The sequence below is a fragment of the Sinohyriopsis cumingii genome, unplaced genomic scaffold (assembly GCF_028554795.1).
Source record: "Sinohyriopsis cumingii isolate HCF-2022 unplaced genomic scaffold, ASM2855479v2 utg000229l, whole genome shotgun sequence".
In the NCBI taxonomy this organism is placed as follows: Eukaryota; Metazoa; Mollusca; class Bivalvia; order Unionida; family Unionidae; genus Sinohyriopsis; species Sinohyriopsis cumingii.
Genome location: NW_028315879.1, coordinates 3,705,149 through 3,727,621, shown reverse-complemented (window position 1 = coordinate 3,727,621; position 22,473 = coordinate 3,705,149). Strand labels below are relative to the sequence as shown.

General features: G+C 37.0%; 1 protein-coding gene across 2 annotated transcripts in view; it reads left to right on the top strand.

Annotated features, from left to right (window-relative positions):
- LOC149774456 (uncharacterized) overlaps nt 1-2,476 on the top strand; it is a 45,391-nt gene extending 42,915 nt beyond the window's left edge. For both annotated transcript variants that reach the window (XM_089945311.1, XM_089945310.1), the window contains one exon: nt 60-2,476. In XM_089945311.1, the coding sequence (XP_089801437.1) occupies nt 60-496 (437 nt within the window). In that variant the 3' untranslated portion in view covers nt 497-2,476. The remainder of the gene's footprint in view (nt 1-59) is intronic.
- The last annotated feature ends 19,997 nt before the right edge of the window (nt 2,477-22,473 follow it).

Here is a 22,473-nt window from a genome sequence, read left to right as displayed (position 1 = left end):
ATATATATATATATATATATATATATATATATATATATATATATATATATATTTGACAGGTATCCCCCGTGTTGTCCTGTTGACAAGGGTTGACGAAATGGTCAAAGAAGTTGACTACAACATTGCTAGAGTATATGAGTGCACGGAAATTAAAATGGCAGTGGAAAAGGTATCCCAGATGCTAGGCATATCTCAAAACAATGTCATGCCCATCAAAAACTACGAGGACGAGGAACTTTTGAACGACAAAATCGACAACTTGGCACTGATGGCTCTACACAAGATGCTTGCTTTCGCAAACGAATTCGCTCTTACTCGACACAATGTCATGGATACTAGAAGCGGGTGGGAGCTGGATAACAAGTTTATCCTTGTGGTCTCTGCTAGTGTTGGCATGGCTGCCTTGCTGAGTCTGGTTACCGATGTCAAAATAACCTTGGTTATTATTGTCATAATAATGTTTGCGATGTTGATGTACAGACAGTACATTTGGTGAAGGCGGAGGTATCTCGATGAAAAACGTTTATATTGTCTATTAGGTTTTCATATATGTATCTCTTCATACATATGAACAATGTGAGACACATAATATTTATTTACCACGTAAACGACGTTTCAGATTTGCCGATTGACATTGACAAAGACTGTGGTGTCATTTTCATGTCGGATGCACATATCCGTTGTTTCATTTTAATAGGCTTTTTTTTAAATTTTAAGAAGTATATTGTTGCCTAAAGTATAGATTATACATGTTTCCGCTGTTAATAACACTTTTTAAAAAATGCCAGAGAATAAAATTAATATATTAGTTATACCGGGTTGCACCTAGTCATGATATCTTAGTTAACATTATGTTTTCTGAATGCTTGAAATAATTATCTGATTCTTTTGTGTCTTCTAATGAATATTTTGTGGAAGATCTTATACTTGTTGGAAGTATGGATATATTGATTCAAACATTTGAAGCATTGTCTTGCAGATTCAAGTGTATCATTCTTTGATCGTTTGATTTATGTACAGAAAACTTTCAAAGAGTACATCCCATGTTCTCCATAACATGTGTTGGGACTGTGGCTGTGGGGTTGTTATTGTTGATCATTCAAGCTTGCGCTCGATGTATATAGGATGCTCGCGTTCAATTTGCTGAACGATTTCAAATTATTCTTATGTTAAAGTGAACATGAGTCTCGTCATTTTTGTAAGGTTTCTGTTAGAAAGAAATCATCGTTTAGCACGTAATATTCCAAATAAGAGCCCCAGTTAATTTTCAACATCCGCATAGCTCCCTAAGTCGGTTTAACAAAATTTACGAACACATTTTGCACATTACTTGGTTCAGCTCTCATCCAATGCACGTATCTGTCTCAAATGATTATGCTATACACATTGATAGCATAACGTCAAATTTTAAAGTTTTGATGCATATATGTCAAAAAGTCTTTAAATATCTATTTTAAAATTAGGAGATTTGTTTATCTTATCATTTTGTTATTCTAAATTGTTGTCATAGATGTTACTTTTATGACTGTATTACTTATGCATGTATATGATGTTCCATGGTACGATGAATACAGTACGTATTCTGAATGTGTTTTTCGGATTTGGATTATTAACGTAGCTATGACAATATTTCAGTCATATCGCTATTATGTCTGCAGTATATCAGTTTATAGTAATGTCTAGCACTGGATGAGAATGCACAGAAATGTAGCATCATGTCCCATCCAGTCATATTATGCTGAAACCAGGCAGACTAGTCCTAACCAACCTCATAATGATCAGCGCCAAGAGAGGTACTGGTCCGTCTAAAATATATATAATTGTATTGTTTGTTAGTTAGTTTGAATTTTTTTTTTATTACATTACATGCTATTGTAAAGTAATTTGGTTTACTGGATTTGACATTTGCCAGAAATTCAGTTCAATTCTGTTTGACGTGACTGATATAACAATAGAAACAGTGAACCTTATTTTTGACCTAGATTCGGGAAGAGTGGCCGTTCTAGTAAATAATTATTTTTTATTGTTTCCCTACTATTTTGTATAGAAGTAGTTAGTGTGTTTTAAACTTTTGACACGTTAAGTTGTGTTGTTGTAACCAGTTTGGGCTGAGATGTTATTTTCTTCAAATTATTGGATTTCAAGTGATTACTTTTACTTGAAATACTAGTGCTTTAAAGTAATTCTTGGACAATGATTTTTGTCGAAATTTATATAAAATTAAAAAACTGTACAATTATTTTGTGTGATTCAACGAAACTGTTTATACTGGAGAATTTCGCAGGCTACAACAGACGTCATCGTCATCAATTTTGGATTTCATCGGGATTCGAACTGTTTTATTTATGACCTTTTATTAGTAGGACTTCTAATTTTAAAATTTTGTACTATATTTGGATTAGATTCGTTAGACACTAAGTTCTAATTTCTCACATTTCACTTGATATTCTAGGAAAATAAAGTATTTATTGTATTTATTGAATTTTCAAAGCTTATTGTCTTCATTTTTTCCTTATTATTATTATTATTATATATATATATATATATATATATATATATATATATATATATATATATATATATATATATATATATATATATATATATATATATATATATATATATATATATATACCCTGTTTTTCATGGAGGCGAGGGGAGGAGTATGTTCGAGTATAAATTTCTTCATCGGCGACATCATTTCATTTCTGTGAATCTGTGAATCTGAGGCTTTTATTTTATTTGTTGGGGTGGCATTTGTTTTTCACTTCTTCGTTTCCTTTCCCAGAGTCCACTCAAGGCTCTGACATGGTGGTCTTCTATCTTGTACTTCTTTTCTCACTTCTTTGTGCCGCATTTTCGGTATCATGTGCTCATTAGTTCCATTCGCTTCTCATTATTTTATTGTTCCTTCGTTATTTCTGGTGCTGTTCCTTTTATCCTGCTTGAAGTGTAGTTCTTTTTTTTTTCTTAATCTATGTATATCCTCTGTTCGCCTTGCTTTTCCTTTGCATTCGTTTAGTCTTATATCCTTATCTTCTTTGTGACCCCTCCTTTTCACCATCTTGATTCCTTGTGTAGGGTTTTAGTTACCGTGATACACCGTAACCTGATTGATCTGTTTGTCTTCTTCTATTATGTTTCTTTTTAATATTTATTATTGTGATATTTGTTAACGTAGCTTTCATTAGTTAACTGACGTTTGCTGGTTTTTTAATTATATTCTGTTACTAATAATATTCCTTTTTAGATGCGCCCCTGCTACTGTGTAATAGTCGTAGCTGTTTTGCAGACTATTTGTATGTTGTGGCTCGGGACCGTGTACTATTTTGTTTTATTTCGGCTTTTTCATGTCGTTGTTAGTTGACGAATATTGGTCTTACCAAATTTGCCTCTGTCTTCAAGGTTGGGAAAATAATGTATTACTATTTTTGACTGATGTATATTTGGATGACTGATCACGTCCTTCATGATTTCTTTTGATTTATTGATTTATTTTGTTCTTATTTATTTATTTATTTATTTATTTATTTATTAATGTATTATAATTTCATGCAAACTTACTTTATATGTGTCTCCTTTTTCCGATTTTATTTATGTATTTCAGAATGTTGTTACGAGTCCTTCCTAGTGTCATGTGCATTAAATTTAATTGTTTATTTGTTAGTTTTAATATTTTCTTAATTATCTAGATGCTATTGTAATATAACATTGTTTACAGGGCTTGAGCTTGTCCAGAACTGAGTTGGTTTTTGCTTGATCTGATTGACATTTTATTTAATTTTATGTCAACAACTAATACACAGCTAAATTATTCTCTCTGTGTATGTGTTTAGTATCAGGATCAATATTAATATAATTATGAAATGTGTTTATTTGAGTCAGTTTCTGGGAATTTCCTAAGTAAATTTGACAGGTTATGGTTTGTTTTTGTAAAATCCACGATCATTCTGGAAGGCTATATTCCATTAGTTTCTTTAAATAGAAAATGCTAATTGTGACCTGTGGTTTAATAGAGAACTATATAATATTGTAACTGTGACGACTTGGTCATTTGTGCTATGACATCTCGCACTTTCAAGTTGGATAATATCTGATGTGACCCGTAGGTTTGGGCTGGAGACTTTTTTCTTTAAATTATTGAATTTAAGTGATTATTGTCTCTGAAAATACAAAAGTGCTCTGATAAACTTATTGGGTCGAGACATTCACTATAATTTATAGTATATTAAAACCTGGAATTATAAGTTTAATTCATGATAGGTGTTAACAATAAATGAGAAGGGTAATAATGATAATCATTTAGTATGTCCTTTATGGAACTTTCAACCCACTCATGTTTGAACGGACGTATATTGTAACCTATTCATCTGAATAGGGTTTGTATACAGTCAAAATGCTGGCTGGGGTGTACGTATGATCGGAAATGTGTACCAGAACAATTTCTAAATATGAAACGGTCAAGAGGTGTATGTTACTTCTAGACTTAGAGACAAATTGATAAATGTGAAATAAACACAACCTAAGACGAGTGCAGGTGCCAGATGTCCCGTAAAGACGATTAGGTTTATTTGTCTTAATGCTATAGAGGTGTCTTGCGAAGCTAGAACTCTCTTATTATAAAGAAATAGTTTTATTTTAATAAAACATTGAATAGTACATTTGGAGATAACTTGATTATCAGCTTCTAAGTGTGTGCTGAAGTCAAAATATTAAACATCGTACAGTGTTAAGAAGCGTGCTTCTTTAGTTACAAAAATTAATATAGATTTATTTACAAATTGCTTGTTTCAATTACATTACAGAGTTTCAATATATAATTGTCGTATCTTGTACATGTAACAAACAAATACAAATTAGCAGCATTCGAAGGACGGTAGCTTTCCATTCACTTCGACAGAATTACCAAAACCTGATTGGTTGCATAATAACACCTAGTTCATGTGCAGTGAGCTTAGGCGATATTTAAAGCGTAGAGTTAAAATGGATCTACACAAGACATGTCCATGGCTTTATCTCAACTTCGCTAAGTGCTGAATTTTTATTTCCTTCATTCTAGAAAAGATATAATATCTCCAATAAAGACTAAATTATGTAGCAGAGCTCACGTGCTAATAAATAGGATGCCTTTACTTGAATCCCTTAGTCACAAGCCTACTTCAAAGTAAAATTATTTTACTAGACCTTTTTATTACAGGGAAACCCTCTTTCATACATGCAGAAGGATTTGTTTCTTAGTTTTGGGGAATTTTGGTATGTTGCGTTGCAGAGGTTTCAATGATATTTGTGTTGGTTACTTATCACGCGTCAGACAATCTTCATAGGGAGAACATGAATAATGACTATATGAATGAGGTGTCATTTGACTGTGGTCTGTACAATAATATGGGTCATACTTTGTTTCTGGCTTCACATGGAAGGGATAGAGGGTTCTCTATGACTAAAAATACATTCTGAATACCTTTCTCTGCAAAACTGACTATGTGTACGATTGACCTGTACTGTTACTTTATTTATTTATTTAGTATAGATTACCTTGTTAGGACAAAGAAAGCGAAAGTTTCGAATTGCAAGGAATCTTCCTAGCGTTAAGTGAAATAAACGTTATAGTTTATCAGAAAATTCAGACTCCTGCGGTCGCCTTACGTTTTACCTATTACAACTATTTTCTATTTTGGTGTAAGTTCAGAACTAAAAACAAAAGGTTCCTGACCATTTATCAGAGAAACGTTTATACGCAATTTCTCAGGCATGCATTTTCGGTCATACGTTCACTCAAATCAGAAACTTGATCGTATAAAAATAAAACACGTTCCGGTGAATAGGTTACCAAGTGATACACGTACGTTCAAACTTGAGTGGACTCAAAGTTCCTTAATGGGCACACTTAAATAATAATCCCCTTCCCTCATCATTTATAGGTAAGATTTATCCTGAATTAAACCTGAGATTCAATTACATTTTATCCCGGTTTATCCAGTTAAGTACTGTCACGACAATGGTACATTATAATAGTTGTTTCATTATACATGTTTATCGATTCTATATATTCATAACTTTGAGATCCACATTTTATATTGATTTGAAAAACATTTCTTTGCAAAAAAATACGTAGATGTAGATCAAACACAATTTTTTCTCGAACTCTCTTCTGATAACAAATAATGTTACATACAGAACTTGTTGAATATTACAACGGAAGATAAATGTATTGACAGCTACATACTGTGTGTAGATAATCTCGTATTCATCATAAAAGTTTAATATACATCTTATACATCGTAAAAGTTTAACATACATGTTGCTTTAGTTAGAATTAATGATATATTTGTTTAAAAATTGTTGGCTTCAACCACAGTGTAGCTCTACAATTTAACCATTGTTTTCATGCACATAAGATAATTATCATGCGTTGCATTGTTTCTCCATTGACCGTTAATTCTACGAAGGAAGAAGCAAAGTGATCTTAAATAGTACATGTACAAAAATAGTAACAATCATCATTTTCGGAAGAACGGTAGTTTTCCATTTACCTCGAAAAAAAAACTAAGATATGATTGGTTGCAGAATAACACTTTATTCGTTTGCACTGACCGCAGGCAACACCTATGTGGTAAAATTTTGATATATCAAAAGGAGAGGTTGAACGTGAACGTCCTCTATTAATGATACTGAAAATTGTACCATTTCGAAACAAATGCACATATGTTGATATAAAAATTTCCTAAAAGTCTCAACTTTTGATTTAATTGCTCAGTAGATACTGTGACTTCCAATTGTAATATGCCTAAAATCTTTTACCTTTCATTCGTCATTCTTCCTTTATTTTTACTTTTATCTCTCAGTTCTTCCGTCTATCTATTGATACAAACATTGCCTCATTGTCTCCACCATGTCATCCTAAGTATGTTGCCCTACTTTTACTTCTTGTTAATACGAGACTAATTACAGAAAATATTCATTGTTACTTATATGATGAATTTCCACATGCTATCTAAATAGAAAGCATCCATGGGAGTGGTGACTGCTGAAAGCACATGGATCTACACCAGACATGTCCCTGGGTTTAACAATAGTACGCTGAAACCAGACGTTTGATTTCCTTTATTGTAGCCAATATAGTATTTTCAATGATGACAAAATTCTGTAGCAAAGCTTACGTGCTAATAAAGAGGGCAAAACCCTTCTTCGTGCATGCTCACGTTTTATTAGTTTGTTTTCGGGGTTTTGGTATTTTGCGTTACAAATACATTATATTAATTGCATGGTCTTTCTTATTGTCGTTTTTGTCTGATACTTTGTTCCCGTTATGTTTTAATTTACTGTATTTGTTATTTACCAGATAACTTTAGGATATCTGTGCTCTCTTCACAAGGGAATTTTCATGGATATTTATCATGTACTTAATATCTCCGTATGGAGAAAATAAAGAATGAATGCCGGAATGAGACGTCATTTGTCTGTTGGTTATGACTTCACCTGGATGGTATAGGAGAGACTGCATAAATAATAACAAGTTTGTCTTGAAAACTCGCTATGTGAACGAGGGGACCGTACCGTACATTATTTTTCTCCTTACACATCTTGAAATAATGAACAGAAAACTGAAACCATGTCAATATAATTACCAGCTCTATTCATTTTGAATCCTTTGAACAACCTTCCTGACTTCATATCGTTTTCTTTACCCGTCCTTGGCAACCATCTCTGTAAAAAAATCTTTTTTAGATTGTTTGGATGCATATCTGGAGTTATTCATGTTACGATAAATCTAAAACGAAATATAGTGATTTATTCAAGATGGCTAACCTCTAACCCAATCTGTAGTCAATCCCGGAATTGTGAGAAGAACAAGAACAAACAAAACAAAAACATTCACTGCAACGTCATAATCTTATATAATGTGTATTCGTACCTCTTGCTTCAAAAGATAAACCAATCAACCAATATGCACACAAAATGTGTGTGCAAGCTCTGACAATTATAATACGTAGTTGGTGCTACGTAGACAACAACATTGCATGAGAGCATTATTGTACTAGCATCTGGGCCTATGATTGGTGTACATCTTGATCAACATGTTAATATTGAAGTGAGCCCTATCATATGACCATCTCGCGATAAAATTGTATTCCTAGTCATCTGTGTGGTTGACACGGGTATTGCCTCTCTATGTTTTGGCTTTGGTGTTACATAAATGATCATAACAAATTAATTCATTGTAACCTTTTGCTCGAGAAACACGTAACGTTTAGCTCTTAATTCTAGACCAATGGAAGTTTATCGAAGACTGCATTCGCTCCAGCTTTGCTTTAAAATGTCAATCTTTACCCATTTAACTCACGAGTCAGAATGCACTTCAACATTTTATTTAAGTCAATAAATGCATTATGAACACTCACAACTGTATCTTGATTCATTGGAACAGAGAAAAAATATACGATCATCAAATAGTGTTAATGTAAATAAACTGAATATCAGGTCTGTAAAAAGCAAATGAAATAATACCTAATATCACTAAGCTTATTTTTGCTTTTGGACAAAATATGTGATACCATAGTTGTAGATTATTCACTAAGTACCAGGATATGGGAACAATTTGAATATTTTACCTTATTAGCAGAGATTATTATGACGATGACGACGACGATGATGATGCTAATGATATAGAGGTAAATAAGAGGAAGAAGACAAATGTGTGTTTGGTGTTGATAATATTCCGACACTATGGCCTTCAACTATGTTACAGAAAAGCAAACATTCATAAATTCAGAAACTACAATATCCTGTTGAATGCATCCGCAGTCCATACAATGCATTTTAAAGAAATATTGAGTAAAGAAGCTACATTGTGGTTTAACAGTAACAATTCTTTGAATTAAGCAATATTACTGACATGAGAAACACTTTCTGATTATGCACATAGCAGTCACTGCAGTCGTGCACACACTTAAAGGTCAAAAGATGAACGTATAATGCTACATCTTCAATATCCACGTTGATTGTATTCATTGTATTGAATGCATATCCATTGCTTCATCAGTAATGTAAACTATCATTGTGAATTAGATTTGCTATAAGCGTTCTTACGTCTCTATCGTCTTAACAGACTTATGGGAAAGACGGAGAAGCAACATGCTTTGTAAAATTCAACTAATAGTTTATTTCAGTAGAATAGAAAGTAAAAAAATTAAAAAGGACCTTACGGCGTTGTAAAATAAATAAATAATAATTTTAGAATTACGGACACAGGTCCTAATGCTGTGAATAAACTTTAGTGGCGATCCAAGTTAAATCCAACGCTGCAAACGTGTAAGTGTAGATGTGGTTTGCCATACAATTTTGACTGGATCACAATAACACAAACCCAAAATTAAATCCTTAAGCAATTTCACTATAAATTCAAATCTATATTTCCAAGAATGTTATTTTTGTTGAACAAATTGTGTTTTCAGAATAGAATCCCTTGATTTAAATAATCTGTATAATTACACTTCCAGTTCCTGGACACAGCACTACTACAATTGATTCTGCTAGGATCGTACAGCACGAGTGAGTAATTTCTAAAAGAAGAAAAAAAACTAGGTTATATAGTCTTCTGCTCGAAATCAGGTCATAATTATCATTTTCAAAAACAATATCATTGCCGACTGGAAAATAAGCTTTTAGAAGGCTCCACATATTTACAAAATAAAACCTTAGTTATAATTAGAAGTCCATTAATAAAATTAAAATATAAAATGTAGTAAACAATAGGCATGCCAGGCAAGTCATGGGGAATTTGCAAGCTTATAGATTCATATTAAGATAAACATGCTGCTTACGAAATTATAATCAATTATTCAGGTCAGGTAGAAAACTTTTGATTTTGGACACGGTCAAGTCCAAAAGTATCAGGTCTTATTATTAATAGCATATAAGATAATCAAACAAAAATTTCAATAAAAACACTAACAAAGAATGCAGATTAAATATACATAACAGTATCGACCCTAAATTATGGGACAAGCTTGATTCTAGATCAATAATACTCCGCGTTTGCTTAGTGGCTTTGAGATACCCATCGCTCTCTCATATCAACTGACTTTAAGCCAGTATCCATATATATTGGAATCGTCTAGCACCATTGTGCCTTTTGTCGAATCTTCTAGTTATGATCTAAATAATCCCTTTTTGTCCACAATGCACAATTATCCATCTGGGATATGCAGCTTCTACAATGTTAATGTTTACATGGAAACAAGAGTTTCTACAGTAACTGTTGTTCAAATTGTAAACATTATTCATGTGCTCTATATACAGATAAGAAAATCAAAGTCGCCGTTTTTGAAGATTAACATATATTATCTATTCTGGTCCAAATGTCTGACATGTATTTTATGTGGCATAAAGTTGTATTTTTCAGGGACAACACTCCTTTTGAGCTTCCTGGAATTTTATACTTTTTCATAGTATGCAGTAGTGCTCCTTTAAAATTGGAATAATTAATTATATTTATCAGAACCTTTTATAAAAAAACTACGAGACCAGAATATGTTTTTCTTTCCCATCATATTAGCAAGCAAATTTATTTCCAGAAGATAGCAATGCTTTTATGTATGTACTTTCCAATGGTACAAAATCGTTAAACAAGTATAATGATAGAACTATTATAATGTACTATTGTCGCGACAGTACTGAATTAGATAAACAAGACTCAAAGGTAGTTTAAGTCGTGATAAATGAAATATATAAATGATGGAGGTAAGTGAGTATTAGTTTAGTCTCCTCATTATAGAACTTTGAACCCAATCAAGTTGGAACGTTCTTTTATCACCTGGTAACCTGTTCACCTGTACAGGTTTTATTTTGTATAATCAAGACTCTGATTAGTGTAACCTTACGACCGAAAATGTACACCTGAGTGATTGCTATGACTGAAAGAGTCAGGAGCTTTATTTTAATTCTAAACTTACATAAAAATAGAAACCAGATGAAATAGGTAAAACATAAGACTATCGCAAGTCCAATTTTTCCGATCAACGATGATGCTTATTTGACATGACAGAATTAAGATGCCTTGCAATGCAAAGCTTTAGGCTTCTTTGTCTTCGCAATATACTACATAGCCAGGTATATACCATGATGTTTTAAATAATTGTTTATTGCTCTACGTAAGAAAACCTTTCCAGTCTTTCATTCAGTTGGGAGTCTGGGCCAATTAACTTCAGATTAGGATATAGGTTGACCATCTTGAGTGATTCACTGCATTTTGTTCGAGATTTGCAGTTACATGAAAGACTCCAGACATGCACATTTACAATCTGGAAAGGATGTTATATAGGTGGATGCCGATGACGGATAAACAAAATATTTGTATATAAGAAATATGTCTCTAACACTCGTAAGAATACGATGAGTGATGCGATAAACGTACATTTTGAGTCCTAATTAGCACAACATGCAAACACATTTTGTGTCTATATTGTTGTTATACCGTTTGAAGCACACAAGATACAAATGTTCACATTATATTGGCGTTGCGGGGTGTGTTGTTGTTGCATTGTTGTTCTTCTAATGATTTCGCTATCGAATACAGATTAAGATATAGGCTGACCATCTTGAGTGATTCACTGCATTTTGTTTGAGATTTGCACTTACATGAAAGACTCCAGACATGCACACTTACAATCTGAAAAAGGATATTATACAGGTGGTTGTCGATGACTGATAAACAAAATTATATTGGACAACCCACAGACAACTGACATCTCACTCATGTATGCATTCTTCAATATCCTCCATAAGGAGATTTTAAACACATGTTCAATAAACAACACAAAGATCCTAGAACACATTTGAACGTAACATACCCCAAATCCAGAAAACTAAGAAACAAATATTTGTCCATTTTAAAAAAGGGGTTCCCTGTAATGAAAGATCTAGTGCATTAATTTTATTTTTCGAAGTAGGCTCGTGATTAAGAGTGTCAAGTAAATGCATCATCTTCATTATCACGTGACCCCCTCCTGGCCCGGGGTTGTAGAATTGGCCCGTGTCGTAAGAGGCAACTAAGTATAGGCAACCTGTTTGCCGTGGGTTGCGTCACGTGTCGGGGGAGGAAAGGATCCTGGTAGTTGAGCAGAGGCTTCCGACGGAATACACTACTCTGGCCTCTACTTCTCTTAGACGGGTGGTCGAGATGGGCCCGGTCGCGACAAATCTGCTGGGCACGCCGAGCCCTAGGAAGTCTTTTGTTTACTCACTCACCTTCTTTATCTTTCTTCTTGTATCTCTCTTGATACAGTTGCCCCTAAAGAATATTCCTTGGTGGCTTGCGGTAGCTGCAGGGGTTAATCAAAGGTAATTGTATCACCTGCGTATAGCATATGTGTATCCCTGGCACTTGAAAAGTGTACCTTTGTTGGGCTCCATGGTGGACGGGGAGCACAGGAGCTGAATTTTAACAAAACCAATATGGATATTTCCAAACCAAATCAAAACAAACGCACCAAAACTCTATTTGACTCGGATGAAGAACCATATAGTGTGGAGTCATTTCCACGCTTCATGGTCATACAATCTAAAGATGCCATAAAACGTCATCCCTTTAAACACAGATTTGCAAGTCATAGCTGTAAGCGCCACTCTACATCGATTGGTTACATTTTGTTCCATTTACATAGCACCAAACACTAACCTAGTAGTAGTAATGAGGAATATTATTTTTGCCTTCTACCGTACGCTGAAAAAAGTTAATAATGCATCTGACATAAGAGACTAACTAAATAATACATTTAGAAGTCGACAACAAGGTTAAGTACTAATTTCTTGTTTTATTATAGCAGAGATTATTGGCGAAGGAAATGGTGAAAGCGCTTCAGCAAATCTTAAGCTTCAAATAAATTATATTGCATTAAACCTTACTACAGCTTGAAGCCAATTTTATAACGCATTATGCTAATTCCGAGAATGGTTTGCGGAATCAGATTACGATAGTGCCAGTGATAACGCTAATGCCGCAGATATTTAATTCAGTAAGTGTGGTATGGTGCTGGACAAAAACAGAAGAAAGGAACTTTAGTTTATTTTTGCTATTCTTAAGGCGAAAGTAGCGGTCAGATTTGATGTCAAAGAATGACAATGTCGATGACAATTATAGAAATGTATCGTAAACGGACACGTGAGCCTTTGTTGCTTTATGAAAGTATGCGCTACATCTTGCAAAAGAAATATGTTAAATATATCGAATATTGGTTCAAAAATAAAATAAAGATATTTATTTTCTCGTATCTAGGTATTGCATTTGGTGAGGTATATATTTTATGTCAACAGTTAACCCAGCCAACACCTTGACCGTATACAGCAACCCGTTATCGGGAGTAACTTACCACGTGATCAAAGTACATTTCAATCTCAGTGGGTTAACATTACCAAAAAGGCACAGTGAGACAATACTCCACACCACACATCGTTTATGTCTAATGTTTCATATGAATTATATTTTGAACTGAGCTACCCTTAAACCCAATCATTCTAGTTCAATTTGTTAAAACATTGGTATAACGTAATTGTTGCTGCAGTATACTTGCTGAATGGTTCCGTAATTTAATACCCAAGAGGTACACCTATTAGAGAGATTTTGAAAAACATGTAAATGCAAGTATCCTCATACATAAGTAGATAAACAATCAACGAAAACTAGAGAACGGTCTTATCGGCAATCATTAGCTGGGTTTACTTACATTACACCGTTTACATTTCCATTACTGTTTCCGTGCACAATTGTATGAAGGAACAAATATAGTGTTCGTACATCGAACAGGTGACAGTATATAAAATTGTACAACTTTCCAAAGACTTTTCAGCTCTGTGAAATCTCTAAACCCCAGTTCGTTTGGATGATAAAACTGAGTCCCGTGCAGTGAGCAAAGTAAAGCATAAAGAATAAAGTTATATTATATTAAACGTGAAATAGAATGTCCGCTACTAGGGATAACTGACCTTTTACAATTTGTTAACAAATTAGCATACGTTGATATAAACACGTTACTACAGACTGACATTTTTGTGGAATCGCTCAAAATATATCATGACTTTTAGAATATAATATAACGAGAAGAAACATTTTCCTTGTCTTCGTTTTTTTTTTTTTCAATCATGTAACCATCTATCCAAATTTTCATTAATCCATAGTAGTGAATAGGGCCACCCTAGGGACAATGGGAATTAGCATTACAGACCCCCCTGGGCCACTCTGGGGACTATGTAAATTTAACATGGGGAAAATTGCTGGGCCACTCTAAGGACAATGGGAATTTAACGTGGGGAAAAGAGTTTGGGCTTGTCTAGGGACAAGGGAAATTTAACATGCGAGAAAAAAAAACTACTTTAGGGACAAGGGGAATTGAACAGGGGATTTTTTTTTAAAAAAATGGGGTAGGCAATTGAAAGTCTATCTCTTTTCGAGGAATGTGGGTGGCCCTGAAAAGGGCCTTTGGTTTTCTTCTTCTTCTAATTTCTTCTATTTTTCCACCAGCTTCTTATTTTCTGTCCTAAACTTTTTCTCTTCTTTTCTTTCTTTTCTTCCTCCTTTTTCTCTTTTTTCTGCTTCTCCTCCTCTTCTTTCTTACTCTTCTCATTTTCTTCTTTTTCAATTTTTTCGTTCCATTCTCTCATCCTTATCCTTTCCTCTTCATCCTCCTTCTCCTCCTTTATTTCTCTCATCAGAGCATTGATCATGTCCTTTACTTTTCTTAAATTGTTGATCTCCATCTTCACTCGATAGGGACTATAAGAATAGTGATCCTCGTTTAGCCTCACTAACATTTGCTCCATCATACCCAAATTGTCCATGACGTCTTGCAATGTTTTCATTTTATCAAGTTGGTTTGAAGCCATCTTCTTTTTTATTCTCTGTAGAATGGTTTGAACGACGAATACTGTGGATTCTTATACGAAAAGCGCGAACGTGATGGAAAACATCCCCCTACTTTTCTCATTTCATATGATCTACTATCCACATACGTGAAGCAGCAATTAACACACCCAAAATCTAATATTCACACACGCAAAACATTAAAATGAAACCAAATCTACTATTCACACAAACTTACTTGAGCGCTTACAAATAAACACACACACACACACACACACACACACACACACACAAAAAGAGTCAGTGTTTATATTCACACTACTCTACATACACACATTGGCAAATCGATTGCTATTTCTTTTCTAGATTATTGGGTAGCCCTGAAAAGGGCTGTTATTTTTTTTTAACTCCATGACACCTGGTTAATTATGGCACCTTCCAGGCCTGGCACCACACACACACATCTTCTTCCCCAGTCTCCTTTCACTCTTTTTCGGGGGAGAGCAGAGGCGGGATAAGTGGCTTCAGAATCCCAATCTTCTGTCTCTGGGATTCTGAAATTTCATCTCTCCTTTTCTTCCTCTTCTTTGTTTCTTCTCTCCTCCTCTTCTTTGTTTCTTCTCTCCTCCTCTTTCATTCTTCCATCTTCTACTATGGCCTCTGCAGCCAGCTCATTCACTATACGCCTGGCATATTCCAGGTGTGCATGAAGTTCAAGCAGTTTTGCAAGTCTCGTGTTCATTCTCTTGATCAATCAACAAAGGCAGCTAGACTGCCAAGCGACTTTCAATTATACTAAAAGCGCGGACGTGATGGAAAACATCCCCTAAGACAAAAGTTATATTACCTAGATCATGACCAAACAACGCGCGGACCTAAGAGAAACACTCATTCACTTTTTTACTACCCATTACTAATTTAAAAATTTTCATTAATCACTTCAATATATTATTCACATACGCAAAGCAATCAAATCAAACCCCAAATCTACTCTCCACCCACGTCAAACAGCAAAAAAATATGATCATTATCTACTATCCACACAAACACATACAATTACACCAGAAAAGAGTTAGTGTTTATATTTACACTACTCTACATACACACATTGGCAAATCGATTGTTATTTCTTTTCTAGAGATTGGGGTAGTCCTGAAAAGGGCTGGGGTTTTTTTTGTTTGTTTTTTTCCTTGCGTCAAGTTGAAGCTAGGGCCATCTTTTAGTTTCTAAGAATGCGACGTCCTTTGATGATAGACTTTCTGACGATAGGTCTGCTTCTTCGGAAAGAGAAGAAGAACTCTTTGGAGTCAATATGACAATCGACAAAGCCTCTGTCAGGTTCAGGTTGCTGCTGCTGCTGCTGCTGTTGTTGTTGCTGCTGTCTCTGAAGTCTGTACTTCTCTGTCCATTCTTCTTTCTCACTGTTCACTTCTTCTCTGAAGAGCTCTTCTATCAGGTCTTCAGTGACTTTTAACATTCTCACATTCTCTATCTCTTCTGGCTTCGGTATCAGACTGTGTCTGACCCTATGCAAATTAACGTAGGCTTCGTTTAGCTTAGCTAGTCTGGAGCACATCTTCGTAGGAGGATGAGTCGACAATGAATGGTTTGACTGGAAACTACCCCGGTTCTTAAAGTCAAAGCGCGGACGTGAAGGAAAACATCCCTCCACGGTTTTCGAGCCGCAACGTTCAATGAGTGTCATGAGAGGGATAGTAAGAAGTCAAAGAGCATGAATCAAAATTCTTATAGCCAAATAAACCACAAAGGCATTTTTTCTTCAAAACACAACATTTTTTATTCAAAATCACTTAACTCTAACAAACAACTATAACATTTTTAACAATAATCCAACAATATAACATCAAACATTTTTTTCAAATTGCAAACATTTTTTTCAATTAACACTCTACTTTAAACAGGGTTGACAACGTTGTGAATGAAATTGTGATTTCCACTGTTGGAAGTCATTAGGCCATTGATGGACACTACGTTTCCTAGCTTGAGACAAAAGATAAGAATAATGGTCACAAAACCATTGATCTACTTTCACATCGTTTCTAGAAGAAGAACGAGGATCAAAATGAGTCACTAAATGTTCTAAGGAATAGCCCAGGCTGCAATGATGCAGAAAATACACACAATATTGTCCACACACCAAGGAATATGTGCTTTGTAATTTCACATTATTGAATTGGGTGGTCTGAGCATTTCTTCTCATAAAGTCAATGACATCGTCTTCCAAAGGGGGCAATCCATACGAATCGAAATATTCCACACATCCTTCTTGAGGAAAGTAGACGGCTACCCAGTGGGTTCCTGGGAGATGACTGTCGTCCGTGTTGATCACATAAGCTAGATGGTCTTGAGGTTTACGATGAGGGAGTTCATCTTTAGCACAGACGACAGGATTCCAAGAAGCCGTGTACGAACTGTGGTTCAAAAGGTAATAAAGTTCCCAGGTATCCATTTGTGTGTTTTTTTTTCTTCACAGGTAATAATAAGTCATCAATTCGATCCTGACTTTTTGCTTGAAAATGTCTGACAAATAACCGTTTCTTCGCTTCGTCTCCCCACTCTGATTCAGGAGAGCTTCGATACGATGGATCTCTTGAGTGGTTAATGGTGGACAAGAATGTTCACGCAAGTCTTTATACCACTGGTGCAACACGACTTCGTCCGAGATGAGACTCCAAGCTTCGCCCAGATACTCGTCCAATTTTTCTTCTTGACTCAGCATCAGGCATTTATCGTGTTGAATTTGACTGGGATGGTCGTTTTGACATCCATAGCAATCTTTCTTGATCAGTTCCGTATTTTTTTCGACCAAGTGTTTGGCAAAACAGGAGACTAAATGGGCTTCTTGTTCTGGCCATCTCGACTTCATCATGACAACCTCTTCGTCTTTGTCTTGGGATTCTTCTACGGTCTCCTTACATTTCATCTCCAAAGTTTCTCCACTAGATAAAGAGGGATAACAGTCTTCCATAGCTTCTAATAATCTAGAATGACTTCTCTCAAACTGTTGATTTCTATGGTATTATCAAATTCTGCATACAGAATGACGTTCACCGTTTCATCAGGGATTCGGTTTGCAAACTGAATTTCTACTCGAATCTGGCCGGATTTTATAGGGTGGAAATGTCCCTCGTCGCTGCCTTGGTCTGGAGTGAAATCATAAGGCCACAAAGCGTAGCCTCCTGCATAATCGTCGTACGTAATGCCGTGACTGGTGTTGGTTCCTAACTGACCGGTGGCTTCGTACAGGGACCAGTACGATCTCAAGTAATTCTTCTTGTCAAAGTCAGGTTCGAAAGGTCGGGTACAGAAGGTCTTGCCATCGCGACTGACTTCGATCTTGGACATGCCAAAGGGTTGAAAGAAGAAAGGATTTTTAGCCAAAGCTCCGTTGAAGGCTTCATTGCTCACGATACCAACGATTAAACGTTTGGGTAGCTGTCCTTGAAACAGATGATCTTCGATCATGGATCGTTGCCCCTTGGGAATAGTGAAGGTTTTCACTCCCACGCGTCGTATCGGATATTTGGCGGTCGTTCTGCTCAACGTCTGACTTATGTCGTTTCCCACTTTAGGTAACACTTCCACGCGTCGTACGTAGAGCCTGGCTTCCTCGATGACAGTTTTGCAAGCAGTAGTACCTATCAAATGGAAAGCGGCACTGCTACGATTCAGTCTCAGGCGAACAATCACCCCATTCAGCAATTATTTCTCTTGCAACCACATGTCCAAATGCAAAAGATCCATCAGTTCTAAACTCTGTCCGTCTTTGATTTTGTCTCTTCATTCTAGAAATCCCTCATTTTTTGGTTTAGTTTTATCCTTTGTATCAGTTTCGAATGTTTCAAACTTGTTAGCTTCGTCAGCTTCCCATACCACACAGGCATTGAGATGAGTGTTCTTGCCGTCTATTCCGTACGTCAAGAGATTTTCCAGGTAGGCACGATAAAGGTACGTATTCATGCTGCTACTGACTAGTTTGTTATTCAAGTACAAGTCCACTCCACTGAACAAGGAATGCATGAAATTGTTGACGGGATCTATTACCTCATCACCATCTAGGGGCGAATTGTCCTCATCGACAGCTTTGACTTTCAGGTACAAGTGACTGCTATTCAGATCGATGTAATCTTCGGGCTGTCCTTTGATTTCAAACTCGATGGGAGCTGAGGCTGTCAAAGATGAGACGAGGTGAAATTCCACCCACTGGGATTCTTGCATGGTCATCATGGTGGGGGGCATGGCAAACAGATCCAGTTCCGACTTGAAACAAGCGCAAGATTCTCGGTGCATCATTTTTTTTCTGTGTCTCAATACTTTCATAATCGAAAACGTCTAAGTCTCGAACGGTTCTTCTTTTCTTTGTCTTTCTAGCTTTAGAAGTGTGAAGTCTGGTGAAAGGGTGTTTCTTCGTCGTCTCTTTCTGCCTTGTCCTTGCTGAATGCCGGACTCGGTACCGTGCAGAGCATTTATAGGTGTTTCTCGTCGACCCAAAAGGTCTTTGCCCGTTTGAAGCAAGACATTTTTGCCTGCCCTCATGAAGGCTTCTTTAGGGTTTTGTTTGTCGATGATGACATTTTGGAGAAATTCTTTGCCTTGCGTCAATGCCGCACCTTTCAAGGCATGCAATCCTCCTGTCACCATCGGTTTCAACACCGGAGCCACCGAACGAAAGGCCGATTTTAACATATGTCCTAAACCGTGTCCTCGCTGTCGAGCAACCCCTCGGTACACTGGATACATGACTTACGAGTCGCTAGAGAACCGTTTTCGAAAATGGAGTTTCACCGTGACTTTCCCTTTGGTGAATGTAATATTTTGTCCCAGATCTCCTTTTATAGCAATGTTGACCGTGTCCAAATAAGACTTGCTGACAGGCAGATAGTGAGGATGTACAAATTCACGGTGGACGTGATAAGTGTTTCCACCTTCCTCGTCAGTGTTCGTGACAGAATCCACTTTGAAAGGAATGACACGCAGTAACGGTACGGAGGTGTGTCCCACCACGTTGTACTCCACCACATCGGAGTACACAAACATCAAATTCAGTCCTTGGTTCAGTTCTACCGGGGCACGAAAATACTTGGCAAAAGTATCGTTGTCAGAAATGACTAGCAATTCGCCTTTTTCTTTTCCTACTTTCTTCCTCATCTCCATGTCCGCGCCCAACATGGCAAACAATTTAGGACAATATAAGAAAGACATGATTTTACGCCCCTCAGGAAATTTCATCAGGAAGCGACGAGCTGTTTTGTGGTACTCCAGGGTGACACTTTTATTGACACTCTCCAAAGCTTTCAGAAACACGACATTAAACCTGGAGGCTATGGTGCTGACCAAATGTTGACCACTAAAATAATAGCCTGCGGGGATGAACAAGTGATAGTCGGTCCACTTTGGATTTTTTGTGTTAGTGGTTTTCTTCTCATATTTGCTATGGGTATCCAAGTACAGTTGCATTTGCTCGTCATGAACTTCCACCGTAAAAGAATTTTGATTCGGAACGACATTGTGGACTTGGGTCGGGTGAATGATTTCCACTAAAGCCACTTCCCAATGGGCTTCGTGATCTAATGGGATGGCCTGAGATAATTTGGCCGTGTAACAGCACAACGTGTTGTGGGGAAACACCTCCATGGAACTGTCTCTGGGTAAGGTTAAGTAAAATTGGTTAGTGTGACTCATAATTCCAGAGTTCTGTGGCTGTCCGAGGGGTTACTGGACGTCAGAGGCTTGTCTCCGCTCAAAATGGGGTTATTGTTGTTGTTGGAGTGGGGACTGACACTGGCACTGGACACAAGGTTCCCGTTGTTCCCGTTCGAGGAGAATTTCATGGAGGGATTGGGAAGCAGGTAACCGATGCAACTGCTTAATGAAATGGTCCACAACTGTTTGTCTCCTTGTTGCAAACTCAAATTGGCGATGGCTGCCCCGATGACACAATACACCACGAAGATTTGGCAGAAAAAGACGATTTGCGTTTTAGGCACACGTTCTACACACCACACCCACAAAGGTTGTTTTTGTAAATCTTGCAGAGAAGAACTAGGTGTAGGAGTGGTCGACGTAGCTGCGTCTGTGTGAAAGGGCATGATGGTCACTTCTTTTTATAGTCGATGACTTGCGAAGCGTCGATCCAAGAATCAAAACTGGGTGGATATCCTTTCCAACGTACTTTGACTTCTTTGACACGTCGTTTGCCCACTTTACGGGTTCTGCGTTCGAGAATGCTTTCGATGTCGTACACGTCGTCTTCTTTTTTTGATGACACGTTGTAATTCGGGCAAATAAAACGTTCCTTTGAGTACTTCTCCGCTCATGTCTTCCAATTTATAGACGGCAGGATGACGGCCATGCACTAGTCCAGTGACACGAAACAATTCGGTCGTCCAGTTAGGTAAGTAACCTTTGTCGAAAGTACGTTTGGTTTTGCCAATGCGTACCCAATCTCCTACGGCCAACACTCCACTTTTCTTGGGGACAGCCCTCGTCGGGGATGTACCAAACAGGCGCTCAAACATCAACACTTCGTTCTCGGGAGTCACTTCTTGCGGGGCACGTCCGATGCTTCGATGGAAAGATTGGTTGTACGCTTGCACCAGGTGCGGTAAGATGTCGATAAGATGTCGATGTACTTCAGAGTGCGGTGATGCGTAAAATATTTCCACATGCGTTCTTTCAAAGTGCGTTGAAAACGTTCCACGATGCTGGCTTTGGTTTCGGGATTCTCGGTGGTAAAAAAATGAATGTCACGTTTCTTTAATTCTTTTTGGAAAGCTTGGTTCAGAAATTCGGTACCTTTGTCCGTTTGCCATCGAAGAGGGTGACGACCGCTTTGTTTCAACACCCGTTGCAGGGCTCGCACTAACTCGCTGCTCGATTTGGAAGTCAAGGGCACGACCAAGGCAAATATGGAAAAGACGTCGATGACAAAAAACAAATATTTGTAGCCACGATTGTAGCTTGCCAAATGAGAGACATCGGCTAAATCGGCTTGCCATTGATGATCGATGCCTTCCACTCGGGTGCGACTTCTGGAAGACTTGCGTCGAATGGGTTTGTGTAAAGTGTAGGTAGCTTGTTCTTGTAACCATCGTTGCACTTGAGGTAAACGGAGACTTTTCAGTCGAGTTTTGGCAGCACGATACAATTTTTGAACTCCTGCGTAACCTGCAGGATGGGAGGGATCGTAGTAAATGCTGGCTAACACCTTCTCCATTTTTTGTGTGTTAATAAGTCACCCACTCGTCAAGGATGCTACTTTGGGTGGGACGAAAGGGTGGTTTGGAAACGGATTTACGTGTCTGATGGGCTACGGGAGTAGAAGTCGAAGGTAGTGGTGGTGGAGGTGGCAATGGAATGGCTTTGGTCTTCTTTTCTTTTTTCACTTCTGGTTTCCCTTCTTTCTTTTTCACTTCTGTCGAAGGAGGAGTGGACATCATCTTTTTAACCCAAGCTTTCATTTTTTCTCGTTGGGGTGTGGGGGACGGGGTCAACAAGGATGCTGCAATCTTACTTGAAATGGGAGCTGCTGATGGTGTTTGAAAGACTTCTCGCATCTCTTCTTCCTCAGGTCTTCGTGGGGTAGCATCTCTGGT